Here is a 19,375-nt window from a genome sequence, read left to right as displayed (position 1 = left end):
TAAGAACTGCTATATTCTGCGATGGACAGCTTTTATTGTAAAAAGGCAGACCGTAGTGTTGCCCAAGAGAAAGGTTTTTTAAATTAACAGTATTTGGCTTCTGTTAGCTTCATGCCCCACCTGCTGGCTCACGACTAAATGACAGTGTGACACTTTCTAAAGAAGTCACATGCCTATTATTCTGTCACCAGTAGGTAGCTCTCTGCTGTCATGGCAACTGGTACCATTCTGCTAGAAGATGGACTGCACAGCTGGGTCCACCACAGCATGAAGATTAACATGCAGAAATAGAACCGAGACGGTTATAAACCAGATACTAGCCAGACTTATCTCACTGAAGTATTACAAAGCATAATGTGAATAAGAAATGCTACAAAAACAATGAACTCCTCGCGTATCTTTAGCCTGTAAGAATTGCTACACCTTCATCTGCACCCAGCTCAGTCACCATACTGTGTTATGTTCAGGTATGGTTTCTCAAAAACACATCAAAGAGTCTAGAAGAGACAGAAGTCAAGGCTTATAATGCAAAAATATTTCAGTCTTGTTTATTTGAAAATGCTCTTCGGAAGAACAGTTTTAAAGCTTATTTTAAAGAATAAGTAACCAAACCTCATTTGGTTGAAGGAGCTCTGCTTGCAGTTAGTGCTGATGTGACTGACGTTAGGACCTGCTTAATAATTTGAAAAAACATGAATAAGGGCCATTTTAGAAGCAGGTGTGCTTCATCATGTTCATCCCTCCCAAGCTGAGGGAAATGGAATCAGTAGACAACTGCTCAGTAGTGCTGAGACATAAAATGTTTCTGTAGTGGCCCTGAGTTTACACAGAAGCCTAGAAAATGTTCTTTCCCTGGACATAGAAGAATTCGCTGAAGTGTCAGTTCCAGGATTATCTTTTATTTCAATCTACTGACTCAACAGCTCAAGACTTCTGAACCTCTTCCAGATATTCCTGCACGGAATTAACTGCCTAAAACGCTGTTTTTAAAAGCTGAACAACCAAGTTACATGTAGTAGGAGAAGTAAAAAAATCCCCTTTCAAGCTTTCTTCACCCCAGTAGCCATGTTTGGTACTGCGTCAGTGTAAGAAAGCAAGCTTTGGTGTGAGCTATCACACAGCACAGCAGCTCCCCATCTTCTAGCAGACTGGTGTTCTGAACTTACTGAGTTCCCCAGAAACCACAGCAGAACAAAGCTCATCAGCCCAGACTTCACAGTCTATTAACAGGCAACATAGCACTAAAATATAATTTCTGAAACTCCACCACTATTGATTCTATCTTACTTTGAAAAATCTGCTTTTAAAACCTGTTAACTTTGCGCTTTTAATTAATTAAACTACCCAAGATCACCTAATAAAACAAGTAATTTCAGAGTCTGTCTGTCTTCTAAGTCAGGGGATATCTAGTGCAACAGTGAGATAAGCACAACTGACAATTCAGGTTTTATAAATACTGTAACATTCAAAGAAAAAGACCAGACTTATTTCACTGTCAAAAACAGATGAAGTCTAGCACTTACAAGAAGCATCTTATCAATAAAGATCTGTGTCCTGGTTTGGGCTGAAGTAGTTATTTTCTTTGCAGTGGCTACCATGGGGATATGTTTTGGATTTGTGCTGAACACAATGTTGATAATATAGAGATGTTTTTGTTATTGGTGAGCAGGGCTTACACAGAGCCAAGGCCTTTTATGCTTCTCATACTGCCATGCCAGCAGAGAGACTGAGGGTGCATGTGAGGTTGGAAGGAGACACAGCTGTGACCCCAACTGACCAAGGGCATATTCCATACCATTTGACATCATGCTCAGTATAAAAAGTGGAGAGGGAAGGAGGAGGAAGGGGGGAACATTTGGAGTGATGGTGTTTGTCTGCCCAATAACCATTATGCACTGGAGATGGCTGAACAGCTGCCTGCCCACGGGGAGCAGTGAATTCCTTCCTTGTTCTGTTTTGCCTGTGTGCATGGCTTTTGCTTTTCTTTATCTCAATCCACGAGTTTTCTAGCTGAGACCCTAATTCTCTCCCCAATCCTGCTGGTGGGACAGCAAGTGGCTGCACAGTACTTGATTGTTGGCTGGGGTTAAACCAAAACATCCTATTGCTGCAACCCATTTCCTTAGAAGAAATTCAGTAAACGAGCTGCTTAACTATGTATAAAGATATCTATTCTAGTGCAAGTAGAATCAGGAGTACCAAGCAAGCAATCTCGTTTAGCTGGGTAAAAAAAAATCATCAAGATGGCTGGGCCCAGAAAATGTTGGTGAATGGAGTTACGTCCAGCTGGTCAGCTAGTGGGGCTCCTGAGAGCTCAGTATTGAGGCCAGTCCAGTCTAATATCTTTACCAATGATCTAGATGAGATCAGTGCACCCTCAGTGGGTTGCAAAAGACATGAAGTTGGGCAGAAGCGCTGACCTGCTGGAGGGCAGGAAGGCCCTGCAGACGGATCTGGAAAGGCTGGACTGATGGTCCAGTTTTAGGAGGTTCAACAAGGCCAAGTGCTGGATCCTGCAACTGGGTCACAAGAAACTGCATGAAACACTACAGGCTTAAGGAAGAGTGGATGGAAAGCTGCATGGCAGAAAAAGACCATCTGGGCCACCCATCATGCTGGGCACCTCAGCCCCAAGCTGTCATCAGAGTTCAGAGAGCCCATGGAGCCTATAGCTGCAGGGACACTGGGGCTGCAGAGGACATGCCAACGGGGAAGTTGGTCCTCAGCTAGAATTGAGAGCCTCCTTCAGGACTCAACCCCCTCTGGGCTCACACCCCCACTCCACCCCCCCAAAGGTAAGTGAAAAATCCTAACAACAGTGGTAATTCACCAATGGCCATGACTCCAGAGGGCCAGTCACCCCACACTGCCAAACACTTATTCAACATCTCTTGTCTTTCTTTACAGTGCCAGACTAGAGTCAAGCTCAACAGGCTCCTTTCCCCACTGATTCCAAGCCCTTTCCTTTGGCTGTGGTTTTGCTGGATAGTAGATAGGTACAGTGCATGCATGTCACCAATTAATGATGAAGCACTTGGCTAGGTATCAAACATACTTGTGTGTGCCCCTTTTCCAGGTTAAGGTAGCCCATCCACCCTGGTCAAAATTGGTAAAATCTTGTCCAAAACTGATGGTACGTATTATGTGACACGTCATGATACAACCCCAAACTGACATTATGTGACAATGCCTGCAATTCCCCTAGATAGTACTGACATCATCACAATGGTCACTGGCATGGTTCCCACTGTGCAGCAGGTTATAACTGGCAGTTTGGCATCTATCCAATTCACTATGGAGGGGGCTATGGCCAACCATCACCTGCATCAGGGTCTGGTACTGACATGTCTGACCTGGCTCTACACCCCCTGGGTTGCAACCAGTGTGGAGCCTGATGGCAGCAGCTCACAGAGGTCAACTCTGGCTTGCCTGACCAGCATAAGCCCATCCTGTGGGGGTCGCATCAGTTTTAGCAGCACTATCCTCCAAGCTGTTCACTCAACTCAGCTTTTCCATCCCATGGGTCAGGGCGTGGTGGCTTGTGACATGATCACCATTTGTTTCACCTGAGATATTATCAAGTGGGCAGCAAATGCCAAATGCCCCTGATAGGGAAGGAGCAGCTGTAATTCCCACACAGCAAAGATCAACTCAGTTACCCCTAAGGGCATCCACTGTGACCACAGGAAGATACAACCTCTGTGCCTCAGCCCAGTTAGCAATCATAGTCCCTTCTTAACAGAGTAGTAGATTACTCCTACCCTTTTCCTGTGCTTTATTGAATTTCTTTGCCTTGACACTTAGAGCACTGGGCAGAAATCACATTGCATCAGCACCTGCCCCAGGCCTTTGTGATGCTTTAACAGTTGGATTCCCCTGCTCCGCATCAGTTCTTAGCTGGCTGCTAGGCTGCAGCTGAGGCAGGGCTGAACATGAGCCAGCAGTGTTCCCAGGTGGGAAGAGCATCCTGGTTTCTATCACAAAGATAAGGGAAGCAACTGTGTCCCCGTACTGGGCTCTGGTGAGGCCACATATTGATACTGTGTTGTTTTGGATTCCTCACGACAAGAAAAACAATGAGTCACCACAGCATGTCTAGAGAAGGGCAAGGAAGCAGGTGAGGGTCTCGAGCACAAGTCTGATGAGGAGCAGCTGAGAGAGCTGGAGTTCTTTAGCCTGGAGAAAAGGAGGCTCAGGAAGATCTTATTGCTCTCTACAACCACCTGAAACGAGGCTGGGGGTCAGTCTCTTCTCCAAAGTAACAAGCAACAGGACAAGAAATGGCCTCAGGTTGTGCCAGGGGAGATTTAGTTTTGATATTCGCAAAAATTTCTTCACACACAAGAGTTTTCAAGCATTGGAACAGGAGGCCCAGAAAAGTGATGGAGTCACTCTCCCTGGAGCTATTTAGAAGATATGTAGATATGGCACTTAAGGGATTGTTTATGGTAGATGTGGCAGTGTTAGGTTAATGCTGGTTGAACTCAATGATCTTAAAGGTCTTTTCCAACCAAAATGATTCAAATTTAGGTAATGTCCTCTGACCAATGCATATTTCTATTACCTACCTCACTGTTCCCCTGAAAGAAAAAGACTGAAGTGTGTGCTCATAACACATTTCTAAATGATTACTCCACCATGTGTACTGAGGCTCCCCTTGGCATATGTTAAAAAAGGCATCATTTATCTTATTATGACATACAGAAGCCATTAATCCCATTTTAATAATTTAACTGCTGCCTACATCCAGTTTAAAGTCAGCTGACATGGCAAGAACTGGATGGCTGCAGTTGTGCTACAGGCCAAAACACTGGGTTGTTTGCCCCCTTTCCTCCCAAGGGAAGCAATTCTGCCTCTCTGGTGAGACCCCAACTGGAGTACTGCATTCACCTGGAATACCAACCACAGGAAAGACATAGACCTGCTGGGTCAGGTCCAAAGGAGGGCCATGAGGGCTGGAGCACCTCTCCCATGAAGACAACCTGAGAGCACTGCGATTGTTCAGCCTGGAGAAGACAAGACTCCAGGGAGACCTTACTGTGGCCTTCCAACACTAAAGGGAACCTGTAAGAAAGATTGAGACATTTTAATAGGCCCTGTTTCGATAGGACAAGTAATGGTTTTAAACTAAGAAGGTAGATGTATATTGGACAGAAGGAAGAAATGTTCTTCCATGAGGTCAGCGAGACACCTGAACAAGTTGCCCAGGAGTGGTGGATGCCCCATCCCTAGACACATTTATGGTCAGGTTGGACAGAGTTCTGAACAACCTGATCTAGTAATATATCCGTGCTCATTACAGAGGGGTTCACTAGATGGCCTTTAGAGGTCCCTTCCAACTCAAGCCATTCTATGAAATGAACTATGTATGAATCTGCAGTTTTAAGCACAAATTCTTCCCCAGGGAAAGAAGACGTCTATTGAAATTGGTGGGTTTATCTGTTTTCATTGTTCTAGGAAGACCTTAAAAGAAGCATAAGCATTTGTTGAACGCTCACTCAGTGTAATAAAGGAACAAGCACAAATTAAGGGGGGAAAAGCACTTGGTTAGGTTTGTTCTAGCCAAAAAAAGAAAGCAGACTCCTTAAGACAATCATAGAACAGCTGGGGTTGGAAAAGACCTTTAAAGGTCATCTAGTCCACACACCAAATAGTTCAAATACAATGAAATTTGAACACCTGACCTAAAGAACTACCTACAAGAACAGGTTAAGTTAAAAGCTTAGAGGGCACGATTACATGCACCCCAAACACAGCAGGTTTACTGCAGACACATAGGCACTGTCTTACAAGCAGTACCTCTAATACCCCCACTACATGAGAAATATATTAACTACTATAAAGCATGCATCTAATAACTATAAAGCATGCATCTTTATTTGACTACATATTCAGAAGCTCTGAGATTCCATACGGTAATTGTTTTAGGACTAGCAGCATGAATAGCCTTATTTTCAGCTCTGACACTGTATTTTACAGCAGTATGTTTTTAAATATAAATCCTGCCCTCATTACTGTACTTGCTACAGTCTCCCAACCTTAAGGTAAACGAGCAGAAAACTCCCTTTCATGTTTGTCTTGAGCACCAAGTACATATAAGTTCATATTACTGGAAAAAAACTCCCTTTGAATTTATTCACAGAAGTTAAAGCCAGAAGAATCACTGGGGCAATACAAAGGCCTAGTTTGTATAAACTCAGCTGGGGCCTTCTTTTTTAAAACAAGGTAAAGTATGTGTACTTGTGTCCCCTGGAGAAGCCTGAATTTTAGGAGTAGGAATAAAAAAGTACGAAGCAAATATCCATCTGGTTGTAAAGCTACTTTAGGATTTTCTTGAGATGCCATATTTCATCTGAAGAAGCCTCATTGTCTTGATAGCCTGGATCACTTTTTTAAAAAAATTTTACTTTGTTAGCAACATTGAAAGTGGCAGACACTAAAGCTCTTAAAATATTCATCTATCCTAAAACACTGGTCTACCAAGTCATTCCTGCAAGGAATACAGACTGTATACCTGTTAGAGGACTTTTAGGAAAAACCATTTTCCTTGTAGCAATCGAGGATCAGATCACCTTCATGTTAAGACACGATTCATCTTGGTTTAGCACACAAATACCTAGAAGGAAAAAAATATTTCCATTTTGACAGGGAATTAGTGTCTGTGCCAGATAATCATTCTAATGGAGATCAAAGAATGCCATCTGTCTGGCTGTCTCATTCCAAGAATAATTCTGTCAGGGGGCAAAGCTTGTAAAGAAAGTATGAAAAGGCCAACAAGCAGCAAACTGGGGCACTTCAGCCAAGAACCGTAATACAAACCAAGTGTCATAGCTCTAGAACAGAAAAATACAATGCTTGCATTTACTTGGTATCTTGTCTAAACAACTGCTTCTTTTGACAAAGAGTTATCTTAATATTTAAAGGAGACTCAATGCTTTTGAGTCTCAGAGAACATACATACTGTGCACAAGCCAAGGCAGATCCACCAAGCCTCACTACTGCCTGCTGGCTCACAATTAACGCAGTCCACTTGATTTGAGAATACAAGAGGTACAAATTTGCAAGAAGCCTCAACCATGCACCCATTTTAGAAATGCCTTCAGCCACACACACGTTAAATAGATGTTTCAACTTTCAGAATGCAACACAAAAGAGACTTACCTACTGGTTTTGTGCTATGTTTACAGGGTACTTCAAAAAAACATTATAAATGCATGTTCTCAGTTATAGCTTGTTAGTTTTACTTGGCATATGCTCCAAAAGATACAATTCCAAGATGGGAATTTAAAAAAAAAAAAATTCAGTTCCCTAAGGCTGTGGCTAACAAAACCAGCACAACATGATGTAATGGAAGAGAAAATAAATGGCACTTGTAAGGCCTTGGCTATGCATTTCCCTGTGATAAACCTCAGCATTCCTGTAAGAATAGTTCGTATCTAGCACCACCATTTCACACACACTGAACCATCAACTCACTCACCAGATGGTCCTGGGAGTAAAACTTGGTCAAATAAAAAGAAAATGTGCACTCTGTGTAGGTATCTTGAAGTTTATGTCTTCTTTTGGTGTTGAGATTCTTCAATGAGAGCTACACATACACATTTCTCTGTTTTCTTATAGCTCCAGCATAAAGCTTTAAATACAGCCCAGGGCAACCAAATCAACTAGAACATCAAGTCAAAATGACATCTGCATTTGCAAAGAAACAATTATCTTTACCAGTAAACTGACACTGTCCCCCATCCCTCCTTAATTAAATTTATCCAGAACACTCCTGAGAAGCAGTCCTTGGACATTCATAGTAACTGGAATTCTTGTACAGGGTATTAAGGTTTTAATAGCTTTACCAAATTATTAGTTAGATTTGTCACTAGAAATTTAGGTAGCCAAGGCAAAATAAAAATTTATTTCATTGTTTCAGAATACACAACTAAAATATACATGATTATTAAAATAGTCTTACAAATAGTCTTTGATTAACAGTTTGCATCACACAACAAAAGCATATTTTAAATGCAGTATTTTCTCAGAATTTTAACATACAGATATTTTTAGGATTTTTTAATTAAAAAAATCATACTCTACTGAGTAGCCAATACAGATAATTACATTCTTGCATTTTAAGTTACATACAGAAATGTCAGGATTCTCTTCATTACTTACCCAAAACCAATAGTGATGCTCAAGACTGCAGGTACATGAAGTGTCAGTAATGAACATAATCACATTGATTATGTTGTCTAAAGGCAACTAGGACTTAAGAAGGGCTTCAGCTCAGTTACATCTTCTTTTGCCCTGATTTAAGAACTCAGTTTTAAAATACAATCTCTTGGGTAAATAACTATTTCCATTTTTAAACTGCAAAAATTAACTGGTCAGGGTGAGTCAAATTGTGGTTAAAGCAAACCTGTGTAATATGCAAAGTGTACGTTAAAACTCAGAAGAAAATCCACATGCAGCAAACAAACTGGGGAAGCATGCAAACAATGTAACTGAAGTTTGTCAACTCTTACAACTTTAAACTTCAAATTACCCAAGCAGGAACTGTATCAAAACAGGTCGAACATGAACATGAACACAAACTTAACTTGAAGCAACTATGAGAAATATTATGCTGAATGTATTGCTGAACTGTAGTAACATCGACTTAATTTAGATACTCCGAAGTCTTCATTCATCAAACACTTTTGAATCCTGTCCTTCCTTTTCGGAAGTGATAGACTTTGCTCTCCTGGGATCAGATAGAAGACAGGACAAGGGGGGAAAAAAAAATAATCAGATAATCAGAATAAGGTAACTGAAGTTTCATGAAAACTATATTGAGATACTCTGTAGTTTATTCCCCCTCTACAAAACTGATAAATACAGCCTCTGTATTCCCGTTTCAGAAGACCAGCTACCAACCTAAACTACAATTTATTGCTTAAAGCAGAGACAAAGCACAACTAGCCACCATCTACAGTGGGCAGGTAACTAACAAGACTATCAAGGCTTGTAAAGCAACATCCTCTGTCCAAACTACATAGTAACCCACTGCTTTCAGCCATTTGTCACTGAGAAATGACTACCCAGACTTATGCTCTTAATTGTCCATTAGCAATGTTCAGCAATTCATGCCATCTTGATTAAAGCCACTGAATCCAATTTCAGCACTTCTTTCCAGCATTAAGCAACTGAGAGCCAAACATGTACAAGGAAGGAAAAAAATTCAAATGGCATTCCAGATATTAATTAATCCCTTCATCTTTATTGTATCCTGTAGGCGAACAAATCGAAGGGCAGCTGTATTTTAAGATTTCTTTTTGCTTTCACTACATACCTTTATGTTGTCGTCTTGTGACAGAGAGTCATTCCTCAGCTGGTTCTCAGGATTAGACAGACAGGACACTACTGTTTGCATGCCCCTGTCCACAGACTTCTGAAAAACAGTTACAGGTGCATCAGTACTGATTTTCTTAGTTAGGGTACTACTACCTAGCAATGCTGGTGTGTTATAGGGTTCACTTGGCATTCAGGATTGTTCTCAAATGCCTTATGTTCCCTGAAGTATTTGTCATTTTTTCCTCTTCCCTAACTTTTAATACTGGTAACTCATTATCCCCCCTTAGTGTTACATTCTCTCCCCTCAGTGGAATAGGCTGGCTGGCAGCTGGAAAACGAAGTCTGTTTTAGAAAACTGAATTCAGAGCCAACTATTGGCTATCCTGGGGTCAGCTTCCACAAAACAGTGAAAAAGGGAGTAACCACTACCAACAGATGCTTGAAGCTTAAAATAAATCTAAACCAGCAGGTAGTGCTATCTAATATGCTTTTTTAGTACCTGTAATTTTCCCTAAAATTATTACAGATTAAAGTAAAGGTGACAGGTAAAGTTCTGTCACTTAAAAACATTAGTATACTTAATCAAGTAGACCACACATTTTATACAGCCCTCAGCATTGCAGACAAGTACTAACAGTTTAAAGGAAACATAAGACTTCTGAAGTTGTACACATCAATCAGATACCCAGGACTGAGCAACTGGCTAAAAGTGGCAGCTATAACCTAAATTCCTAGGATACCTGTCAGAGGCCCTTGACCCAAGCCACGTAATCTTAATGTGCAAATTTCTGGGAATAGGATTTATGGTAATGAACATCCAAGTTTTGAGACAAAAGACCTTACCTTTTGTGGGCTGTTAGCAGGCAAGTGCATGGGCTCAGGAACAGCACATTCCGTCTGTAGAAATCCCGGATCCTCAGCGTGATGGTTTACCGATGCATAAACCTGTACAGTTTTGTAAGTATTGCAATACTTCAGTAACACTGCATGCACAGTTATATTCTCACTGATCCTCATCTATCTATCTGTATATATCTTCAAACTTTTGCCAGAAGTGTCCTGAGTGGGGAAAATGCTGTATCCTGATCTGTTTTATTAAGGCAGTTACTAATGGTACTTTCAGTTGCTTAACAGAGACAGTTCAAGAAGAGCTGTCGCTCACATAATCAAGCTTAAAACATCTAATAATGAAAGCCCTATGCAGTCCTTCTCTAAAGACTCTTTGACCTGCTACCATTTAATTGTTAAGTGACATACTGTGGCTGTATCATACTCATGAATGTTATTGCACAAAAATTACTTCAAGCCAACAGGGTAGTCAGTATTTCAGTGACTTCTGAAAACTTTCAGAAAAAGAGAGTATCATTCAGAATAAAATTATGTATTACAGTTTTTAAACACTTAATTGAAACTGCACTCAATAACCACAAGATTATACCTAAAGAACATAAAAATGCCCCAAGAAGCAACTTTAAGTTCCAACACTGCTAAAGAAATACACAGTATTTTTCCTCTCTCCATAGATGTCACTTGTATAAAGTCATAGAGCGCAAGTAATTTCTTAGAAGCCAGCAGCACCATCTACAGTTTGTAGCAGCCTGGGAAACTATTTTTTAAAGTTGTTGAAAGGAGCCAAAAATAAATCAGTATTCGCAAAGAACGTTGAAACTTTTTAAATTTAAAAAAAACAGTGTCCATCAGGTCATCACTTATTTTTCCTTTGACTTTTCCTGAAAAGACCAATTCCACTCATGTTAAAATTCCAGAGTTCTGTGACCAGAATGTATAAAGTAATGCCATAAAACAGGTAGGTCTGTTCCGTCTGGTAACTCAAAAGGGCACCACTTCAGTAGAAATCTTAAACAATTACATGCTCTTGTCAGCAAGATTTTTATAGATCTGATTACATACAGATCCAGACAACAAATACTTTGATTTTTTTAAGTATCAAACAGTAAAAACCACGTGCTAATTGAGAAGACGGTTTCAGAAGTTTAACTTTGTAGACTCACCAGACCAGGAGGCATAACATAACTTCTTTGCTCCCCAGCAACCCACTGTGGTTGACCCTTAAACAAATATTGGACAAGAACCAGCTTTAATCCATTAATTTCCAACACAGACAAGTAACTGCTCTGCAAGAGCCACCATTTATACAATTTCATGTTTGGATTTTTCACTAAACAACAGTCTATACCTTTAAGTCCAATAAAATTGCTTATGTTATTCAACTGTCTCCTTCCTCTTCTCATTCCAAATTAAAAAAAAAAAAAAAAAGGATTTCTAAATATTAGGGAAAAATAAGGGAAATCACAGCAGCCACACTGAAAACAATCTCAAACCTCTAGCTGCTTCCAGTTACTAAACTTTAGTGACAGGACTTACGCACACATCTCACTTGAAGTGAGTTCAAAACCCACTATCAGTAAGTGCCTTCTCTGATGTTTTTAGAGTGCCAGAGTGCATCCCCCTTATATACACCCCACATTTGTATAGTCTGCTAAGACTCTTAAGTTACCTAACACGAGCTACCCTTGCTATAGCATGTATAAACACAAAGCTCCTTCCCACAAGAAAAAGTACTACTAATCCATGTACTTTTTTCCTAATTTGGAAATTGTTTTATCACTGTGTATTTAAGGAAACAAAAACTATATTCTATTAAAAAAAACCAAAGCATATACTAAGGTATTCCACAGTTTCCATCTTATTAGAATAAAAATATCACTAGGTTTTAATATCTGCAAAGGAAGAGCTGAAGAAAAACAGAATTCACAGTAAGATCAGACTTCAGTTAACATTTCATTACTGTTCTTTCAGGTATCAAATAGCCTTTCTGCTGCTACTAAAGCTTTACATACCTGATAGTTATAAGCCGGTTGATATCCTATGGGAACTTGCTGCTTTAGCAGTACAGTTGGTGATGAACTGTATGGATATGGCTGCAAATAAAGCTTTGTTTTTAAAACTGCAAGTTTGAAGCAAGATAAAAGTACTTTTATTTGTAGAGGTATTAGCTAGAAGCACGTTTTCAGAAGTATGTGGCTATACTGTTACTTCAGTTCCTGTTCAGACTAGGCTCATACTTAAAAGAGACCCTTACAGATTTCCCATGGGGCTTGGCTTCAGCACTTCAGGCACTAATAATTTCTAGTCAGTGGGATTCTAAAGTGTCTTATACATCTAAAAATCCCATTATCTCCTTGTAGCTGATCTTTTAAGTCATTTCAGAAGAATAAGTTATGCCATAAACTTTCCGTAGCAGACCTGAAGCAGACTAACTACTATAGAATAACGGATACAGCCTGAAGATCAGTTTCTAGGAGCCAAAGGAAAGCTAAATACTCCAGTTCAGATATTTTGCAGTATTTCTTCCCTGTAACTACTCTGACACAACATTAACCTGGAACCTTTCTTCAGAAAATAGTTAAAGGCACATTCCAGCACTTAAGTGAGTATTTTTCTTCCTACGCTATTCTACTTTCCCAATAAACTTAGGAGGATCAGCAAGAATACTGTTATCAAGCTCTCTGCCTTATTTCTGTGAGTCACTGCAGTCTGCTCTTCTTCACTTGCTTAAAATATAGAAAGCAGAATCAGTTGGTAATTAATACTGCCCTGTTGCATTGCCACAACACGCAGGCTAATGCAGTAAGAGTCTAATCTGGTCTGTTCACAGTACAGGACTCACTCTACCTACACCTTATCCAAAGTATCAATACAGTGATGCCCTGCAGGCAATACTGTACTGGCCACGGCTACGAGCAGCAGATGCAGTAAAACAGCATCTGCTGTTCTTAAGATACAACAGCAGTTTAAATCCAAGAATCTGCTTGGCCAGGAGGAGACAAGAGTACCAGAGACAACTTCTGGCTCCATACTTGTTTACAAAAATACATTTTGAAGCTTGTAGTTTATTCTGAGGCAGGACAGCAATACATTAAAAATCTGGACAGATTTGATTTGTTAAGTACATCAACAAGAAACAAGATCACTTAAGAACTGTTAAATAATTCAATCTTAGCTCCACCTTCAACAGTTCTCATTCTTAGAAGGTATTTTCCTCTTTATAAAGAGGTCGCAACACAAGCAGTTTTTCAAGGTTGCTGGCATTCTTTTGAAGTGGTTTGAAGTCGTGTGCTTCTTACTCAGGAAGATAATACGAAAACAAGGAGGTAAATCAGATTGCAATCTGATCTGACTGCACCTTCAAAAATATTTAATGATTCAAAATCAGTGACATGAACAGCCTTACCTGAACATACGGTGTTACTGGGCTCATTATAGGTGGAGGCTGAAAATACGTCTCTGTATTCTGACTACCCCATACACTATGGAACTGTGGTGGAGAAGGACCAAGGACAAACGGTCTGGGATGTATGGAAGAAGCTTGTTCTGAAGCAAAGAAAAGATAGTATTAAGGCCTTTTCACATGTATTTCATTAGGAATCTGAAATTAAGCTGAAAAAAATCTTGACTTTTGACTTTTAAATTTAACTCAATATTAACTGTATTATATTGTGCTACCAACCCAAGTTTTATTATCACAGCTGTACATCATTTATACAAGTGAGGTCATAGAAGTTAGAACCAATGTTTAATTGTAACATACATACTGCATCAGATAAAGAGTATCTGCAAGAATATTGATGTATAATTAAGAAAAAAACCTGTTAATACATATTTGTTATATGAACAATTTCATTTAGATATACTTACTCAGGTTTTGTTGCTTCCTAATCGCTGGCCCCAGTTTCAGCTTTTTGCCATGGAAGTTGATTTGCGTCTGAAAGACAGTTAATTCTCTGTAATGAATCAGTGAGGTGACTGGTTTGTGGGATTTTAAGGAGACTGGACTCTGCTTCTACACCACAGTACCATCAACTCACAAATGGGTGCAATTCTCCTCTCCTTAACACTGTATGTCTTTTATCTTTAATTTCCTGCAGTGCCCTCAGCGCTCTCATTTGCCTACTCACTGCCTCCACACTTGTTTCCTATCACTTGCCTTAACAGCAACATGCGCTACTAGTAGCTTGCAACCACATATTAGTGACTGTCAGCCCTGTGGTTTTATACATACAAGTTTTAATTATTCTGGCCTCAGTGAGAATATTAATACAGAGTGACCACAGCCTAGGTTCCCTTGAAACTCTATTTACATTGCCACTTCCCTTCGTTCCCACCAACTTCCTGACAGGCTTCATGTAACATGTTAGAAACTGTCCACCTATACTAAAGGAAATGACTGCTTCAGAGAGGGAAGTATTTCAATACATTTATTTTCACAGTTACTGTACTCAGTTTGGGGAGAAAGAGGGAAAACAAAAAGCTCTGTCCATGGTTTGAGACCTACTGAAGTCCATCAGAACCAAGTAGCTGATTTGGCTGTAAGCACTGAGATTTAAAATTTCTCTGACAATGAACTGTAAGAGCAGAAGGGCTGTAACACTTCTACCCCTCATCTCCTGTGTTAACTACAGGAAAATTCATAACACGTGAACAGCCGCAGCACAGTCCAAGAAGCTTAAAAAATACTTGCACTCCAAGTAGCACCAAAATGCACAAATACTGCAAGAGAAACATACTGCAACTGCTGAGATGTCAAGTAAAAAACTGTCTTCCATGATAATGTTATCTCCAATAATAAAAGGTCTGTGTATCTGACATAAGGACAAAGATTCTATGACAATCATCCACTACAAAAAGCAAGCATCCAAACACACCAAGGCTAACGCTGATTTTGTTTCTTACTTAAGTAAATACATAAAGATACTACCACCAGCAGACAGTTTATCAAGTTTACTTTCTCGGCTGCCCTAGACTTTCCTAGTTCTAACTTACTCTACGTAAGTTGGCTTCCCTTGAACCTGTCTCTAGCCTTCATAAATCAACTTCAAATAATTTAGCAAAAGAGCTTACTTCTACTATTTTTTGAACATCCACATTCTCCAGGAAAGATACAAATCCATATCTAAAAAGGAAAAACAGGCTATTCAGTGATCAGAGTTTGATTTGATTGTCAGAACAAGACCAGTTAACAACATAGATGCCAGGTATGTTATATTGCACATCAAGTAGGACATTAGTTTATGATTCAGCCTGAGAAAGTATTTACTGCTAACTAGCAACATCTGCTACTGGGCCAGGTGAAAGAAACTGAATGACAGATTCTAGATTAATATGAAATAGAAATAAAGATTATTTTTCCATTTCAACTTCTTAAAATGAGTACTGCTGTTGGTATTAATAACTCAGAAAGATAAAAAAATTAAGATCTGAACTATCATCAAATTTTGTATTTACTATAGGGGTCTGGACAAAAGCAGGAATTACAGGAACAGTGACACCACTGGGGGAAGCAATCCTTGAAGAGATTTTTCTCTTTATTTCACTGCCTCCCTAGTTTACTATATTAAAAATTGTGTCCAGTTAATCAAGTCAGTCAATTCATTATCAATATTCAGAACATGCACCGGTTAATTGCACATCACGATTCACTGTAAGGACTAGCAATGGATATGAGCAAATAACTCATTTCCAGCTCACGCATTACTACATATGCCAAAAAAAATGTGACTTCTTTGAATCTATGCATAGAATCTTAGAAAAAATTGGGCTGGAGAAAACCCCAGAGAGTGCAGTCTCCTCCTTGAAGCAGAGATAACCTCAAAACTGCGATAGCTTCCCCAGAATTCAATAGGCTAAGGTCCAACATTTCCTTATTTAAGTGTTTCACCACAATAATCCAGATTTTTTTCTATATACCCAATGGGAATTTCCCTTGTTTGAACTTTGTTCACATACTCAGTTTCACTCTTTACCCAAGTGAGTTTGGGTTGTTTTACTCTAGAACTTATCACCAAGTGTCAGAAGAGTGCAGTCCCATTGCTCTGAATAAACCATCTTGATTCTCTTAACCATCCTGAACTCTCTCTCTCTAGATTTTTAACTACTCTCACCATCAGAAAAGCTCTGCAGAAGAATTGGCTGCATAAGCATGACAAGTTTAAAGCTTTGCTTCCACTGGTTAAGGGACAATAACCCTCTTTTCCTTGAACGGATAGACTGAAGCCACAAAAATCAGGCTGTTCTTTGTAAGATTACACAGACTTAGTCAAGGGCAATACAGATTTACCGGTTTAACAGTGTTAATTCACCAAAACAGAAAACTACAGCTAGCACTACGGCTTAAGCATGTAAAGTGTGTTGCTAAGTATCTGCTCATATAACCTATGACAGAATTATGCATAAGCAGCAATTTAAAACAACCACTCATGTTGTACTCACCCTTTCGAAACACCAGTTCTGTCAGTGATTACTTTCACCTCTTTCACAGCACCGTATTGTTCAAAGACAGTCCGAATTTCTGCCTCTTTCATCTAAAAGAAAATGAAGTCTTGAACTTCTTCAAACACATCCAACTGCTTAGAACTGACTTAAAGCAAACAGTACCATCTTTTTAAGCCCATCTCCTACTAGCTTAAGAACTAAAGGTTTGTTTTGGCACACCTGTTCCAAAATTCTCCCATGGCTTTTCAATACCTTAAGACTGGCAAAATGCACACATGAAAAAAAACCCAAACAAACTCCACCACCACTATGCAAAAAAACCCTCCACAAAACCGGAGTTAAATTTCCATTTTCTTCCCACTGAAGTACATATCTTAAACAATTAAAAGTATATGAATATATAAATACCCTTAAATCAATTCCACCAACGAAGACTGTGTTTGGCATGATTTTTCCTTCCGGTAAAACATAACCTTGACTGACTGCTGATGAATAGGTGTTACTCTCTGAGGCACTTGCACATTGGGTCTCCACATTTACAGACTGAAAAATATCAACAAAAATACTTATTACAGTCAATCTATCAGACTTTAAGATACCAGAATGCCTGCAGCTTCCTGTAGATATCACATAGACATCAACGACAAAAATGTAGCAAAAAGTGAGAAGACCACTTCTTTGGCTGCCTACCCAGCTAAAGGGCATTTGAACTGCAACCTCAAACTGACGTAACTGTTGGCTTCTTTCTAGATCTGTTCCAGCAAACCACGACAGAAGTAGTATTCACTTTGCTGTGCAAATTCTCTGGCAGCCTGGAACGGGAAACAGCTCTCAGCAGAAGTACCCACCCAGCAAGAAGCAGAACCAGCACAAGGAAGCAGGCTGGTGCACAGATACTGCTGGTACACCTGTCATACACACCCTTGGCTGCCGTGGAAGAGGAGCATTCGTGTCTCACTACCGATGCAGAACAGAACCTTCAAGGATAATACACTTATTTAACCCTTTTACACATTAAATAGCTGAAAAAAAGAATGAACAGGCTACTTAGACATTCTGACAATTTGGTAAGCATCAAAAATAAGCTTTAATAGTTGTTAATACAAGTGTTTCTTAGAACTCGAAAGAGATGAAAAATGCACAGGGGTGAGAGCCTCACAGTATGAATACAAGAAACACAATCTTCCTTTAAAGCTAATTTTCAAGACTTCAGTACTCTGATGCAGAACTTTTGCCAATTCAAAAATAAATTTCAGCTTACTGGAATTAACAAATCTTTTTCCTTTTCTCATCACAAGGTAAAATTAGTCACTTTGCTCTCTCCGTTATTCCAGCAAGCATGAAGTTTAAGTTGATGCCTGGAAATTGGACTAACGTCCTCATTACAGTAGTCTTTTGGCAAAAGAAAAGGTGAAAATCGACTATTGTTGGGGCCAGGTGGCTGCTCAAATGGGTTGCAAACATCGCTCAATTTAACGCTCATCTAGGAGCGAAAACCTTTTCTTCTGGCCACAAATGCACAAGCTCCCAGTTTCTCAGGCTTCCCGCCGGCCTCAACACGCTCTTTGTTTAAAGTAAGCATTACACTTCCTGCCCTTTTTTTTTTTTTAACATTTAAACCCTATGATTCCCGTCCCGCTGCGCAGTTTCCATGACAGCGCTCCCACCGCAGCCTTCCCGATGGGCACTAAGTGGAGCCCTCAGCCCAGCACTACAAGCTAACAGCTGATACTAAAGAGGCTTAAAAAAAAAAAAAAAAAAGAACACTTTACTCGTATACAGTTTGAAGCGTCTACGCTTCAGTCGCAAGTCACGGTTTTCAAATTAAAAAAACCCCCAAAACACTAAGAACGAATAGGAAGTGAGCTGTCGGAGCGCGCTCCGACGGCAGCTGCTCCCGCTCCCCTCACGGCGCCCGCAGCGCACTGGGCGAGGGCGGAGTTTGTTTCTGGCGGGTGAGGGAAGCCGAAACGAGGAACCTCGGGCGAGCGGGGCCCGTGGTGCCGCCGCCATTTTACGCCCTCGCACCTCAGATACCCAGCGCCGACGTGGCGCGGGAAAGGAGGTTTCGCACTCCTCAGATCCTCTCTGAGGACAATGGAAGCTGTTCAGAAGCCCCCGACAAGGGTTCCCGCCGACCCTAAGCGCGGCGGGGTACGCCGCCGGGGACAGGCGAAGCGCCGTGCGTAGGGCAGCAGCACCGCGGCAGCGAGCACCTGAGTCCATAAGGCGGCGCTGCCGCCATAAAATGGCCGCTCATGGGTGTGAAGACCTGTCCGTCGCCAAGCCCTCGCCAGACCGTAAGGCCGACCCCCAGCTTCCCTCGCACAACTCCGTGGCTTTTCACTCGCGGCATTCCCTCCATAACCTTAACCCCTCATCTCGTTAGATTTTAAAACCTTCAAGGTGTTTTAAATGCTAGTAGCCCTCAGGGGCTCCTCCCCATCACAGCGCTATAAGGCAACATAACCCCGCCTGATTACTCTCTCTGTAAAAAATTTCTTCCCGGCGGCTCCGCGTTCATGCGCCTCGCATCACCTCCCAGCACCCCAGTCCCCTCTGTCCCGGGACGGCGCCCCTTTCTCTTCCCTCCACCTACCATCATTCACCAAAGCCGAGGCTGCTCCCACACACCAAGAAATGAGGCTTTTAAAACAAAAGCAAAATTATATTTTTTGAGAAAAACTGGGGACAGTTTAGCCAGATCCTCAATGTCACCTGTGAGTGAAACCGAGACCCCACTGCGGTCGCCTTCTTAAGT

At 40.7% G+C, this 19,375-nt stretch overlaps 1 protein-coding gene across 8 annotated transcripts; it reads right to left on the bottom strand.

Moving 5' to 3' along the window:
* Positions 1–3,760: 3,760 nt before the first annotated feature.
* On the bottom strand, positions 3,761–19,349 carry DAZL (deleted in azoospermia like). Of its 8 annotated transcripts, none has more exons than XR_010434808.1 (15): positions 18,643–18,855; positions 17,023–17,157; positions 16,612–16,703; positions 15,244–15,295; positions 14,041–14,107; positions 13,577–13,716; positions 12,183–12,263; positions 11,334–11,390; positions 10,165–10,266; positions 9,320–9,418; positions 8,164–8,731; positions 7,481–7,664; positions 6,515–6,616; positions 4,891–5,064; positions 3,761–4,176 (listed from the first exon to the last, which is right to left on the bottom strand). XR_010434808.1 is itself a non-coding variant. In XM_064673611.1 (11 exons), exons 1-11 carry the CDS (start codon positions 19,217–19,219, stop codon positions 8,678–8,680), a joined length of 885 nt encoding a protein of 294 aa, XP_064529681.1. In that variant the 5' UTR covers positions 19,220–19,349; the 3' UTR covers positions 7,878–8,677. The 8 variants fall into 8 exon arrangements, 4 of the variants coding, with proteins under 4 accessions (XP_064529681.1, XP_064529650.1, XP_064529666.1 ...); XR_010434810.1 differs by having other exon boundaries at positions 4,922–5,064; XR_010434805.1 differs by having other exon boundaries at positions 3,761–5,064.
* Positions 19,350–19,375: the final 26 nt, after the last annotated feature.

The sequence above is a fragment of the Pseudopipra pipra genome, chromosome 1, assembly GCF_036250125.1.
Source record: "Pseudopipra pipra isolate bDixPip1 chromosome 1, bDixPip1.hap1, whole genome shotgun sequence".
Classification (NCBI taxonomy): Eukaryota; Metazoa; Chordata; class Aves; order Passeriformes; family Pipridae; genus Pseudopipra; species Pseudopipra pipra.
This window is presented reverse-complemented; position numbering and strand designations above follow the sequence as displayed.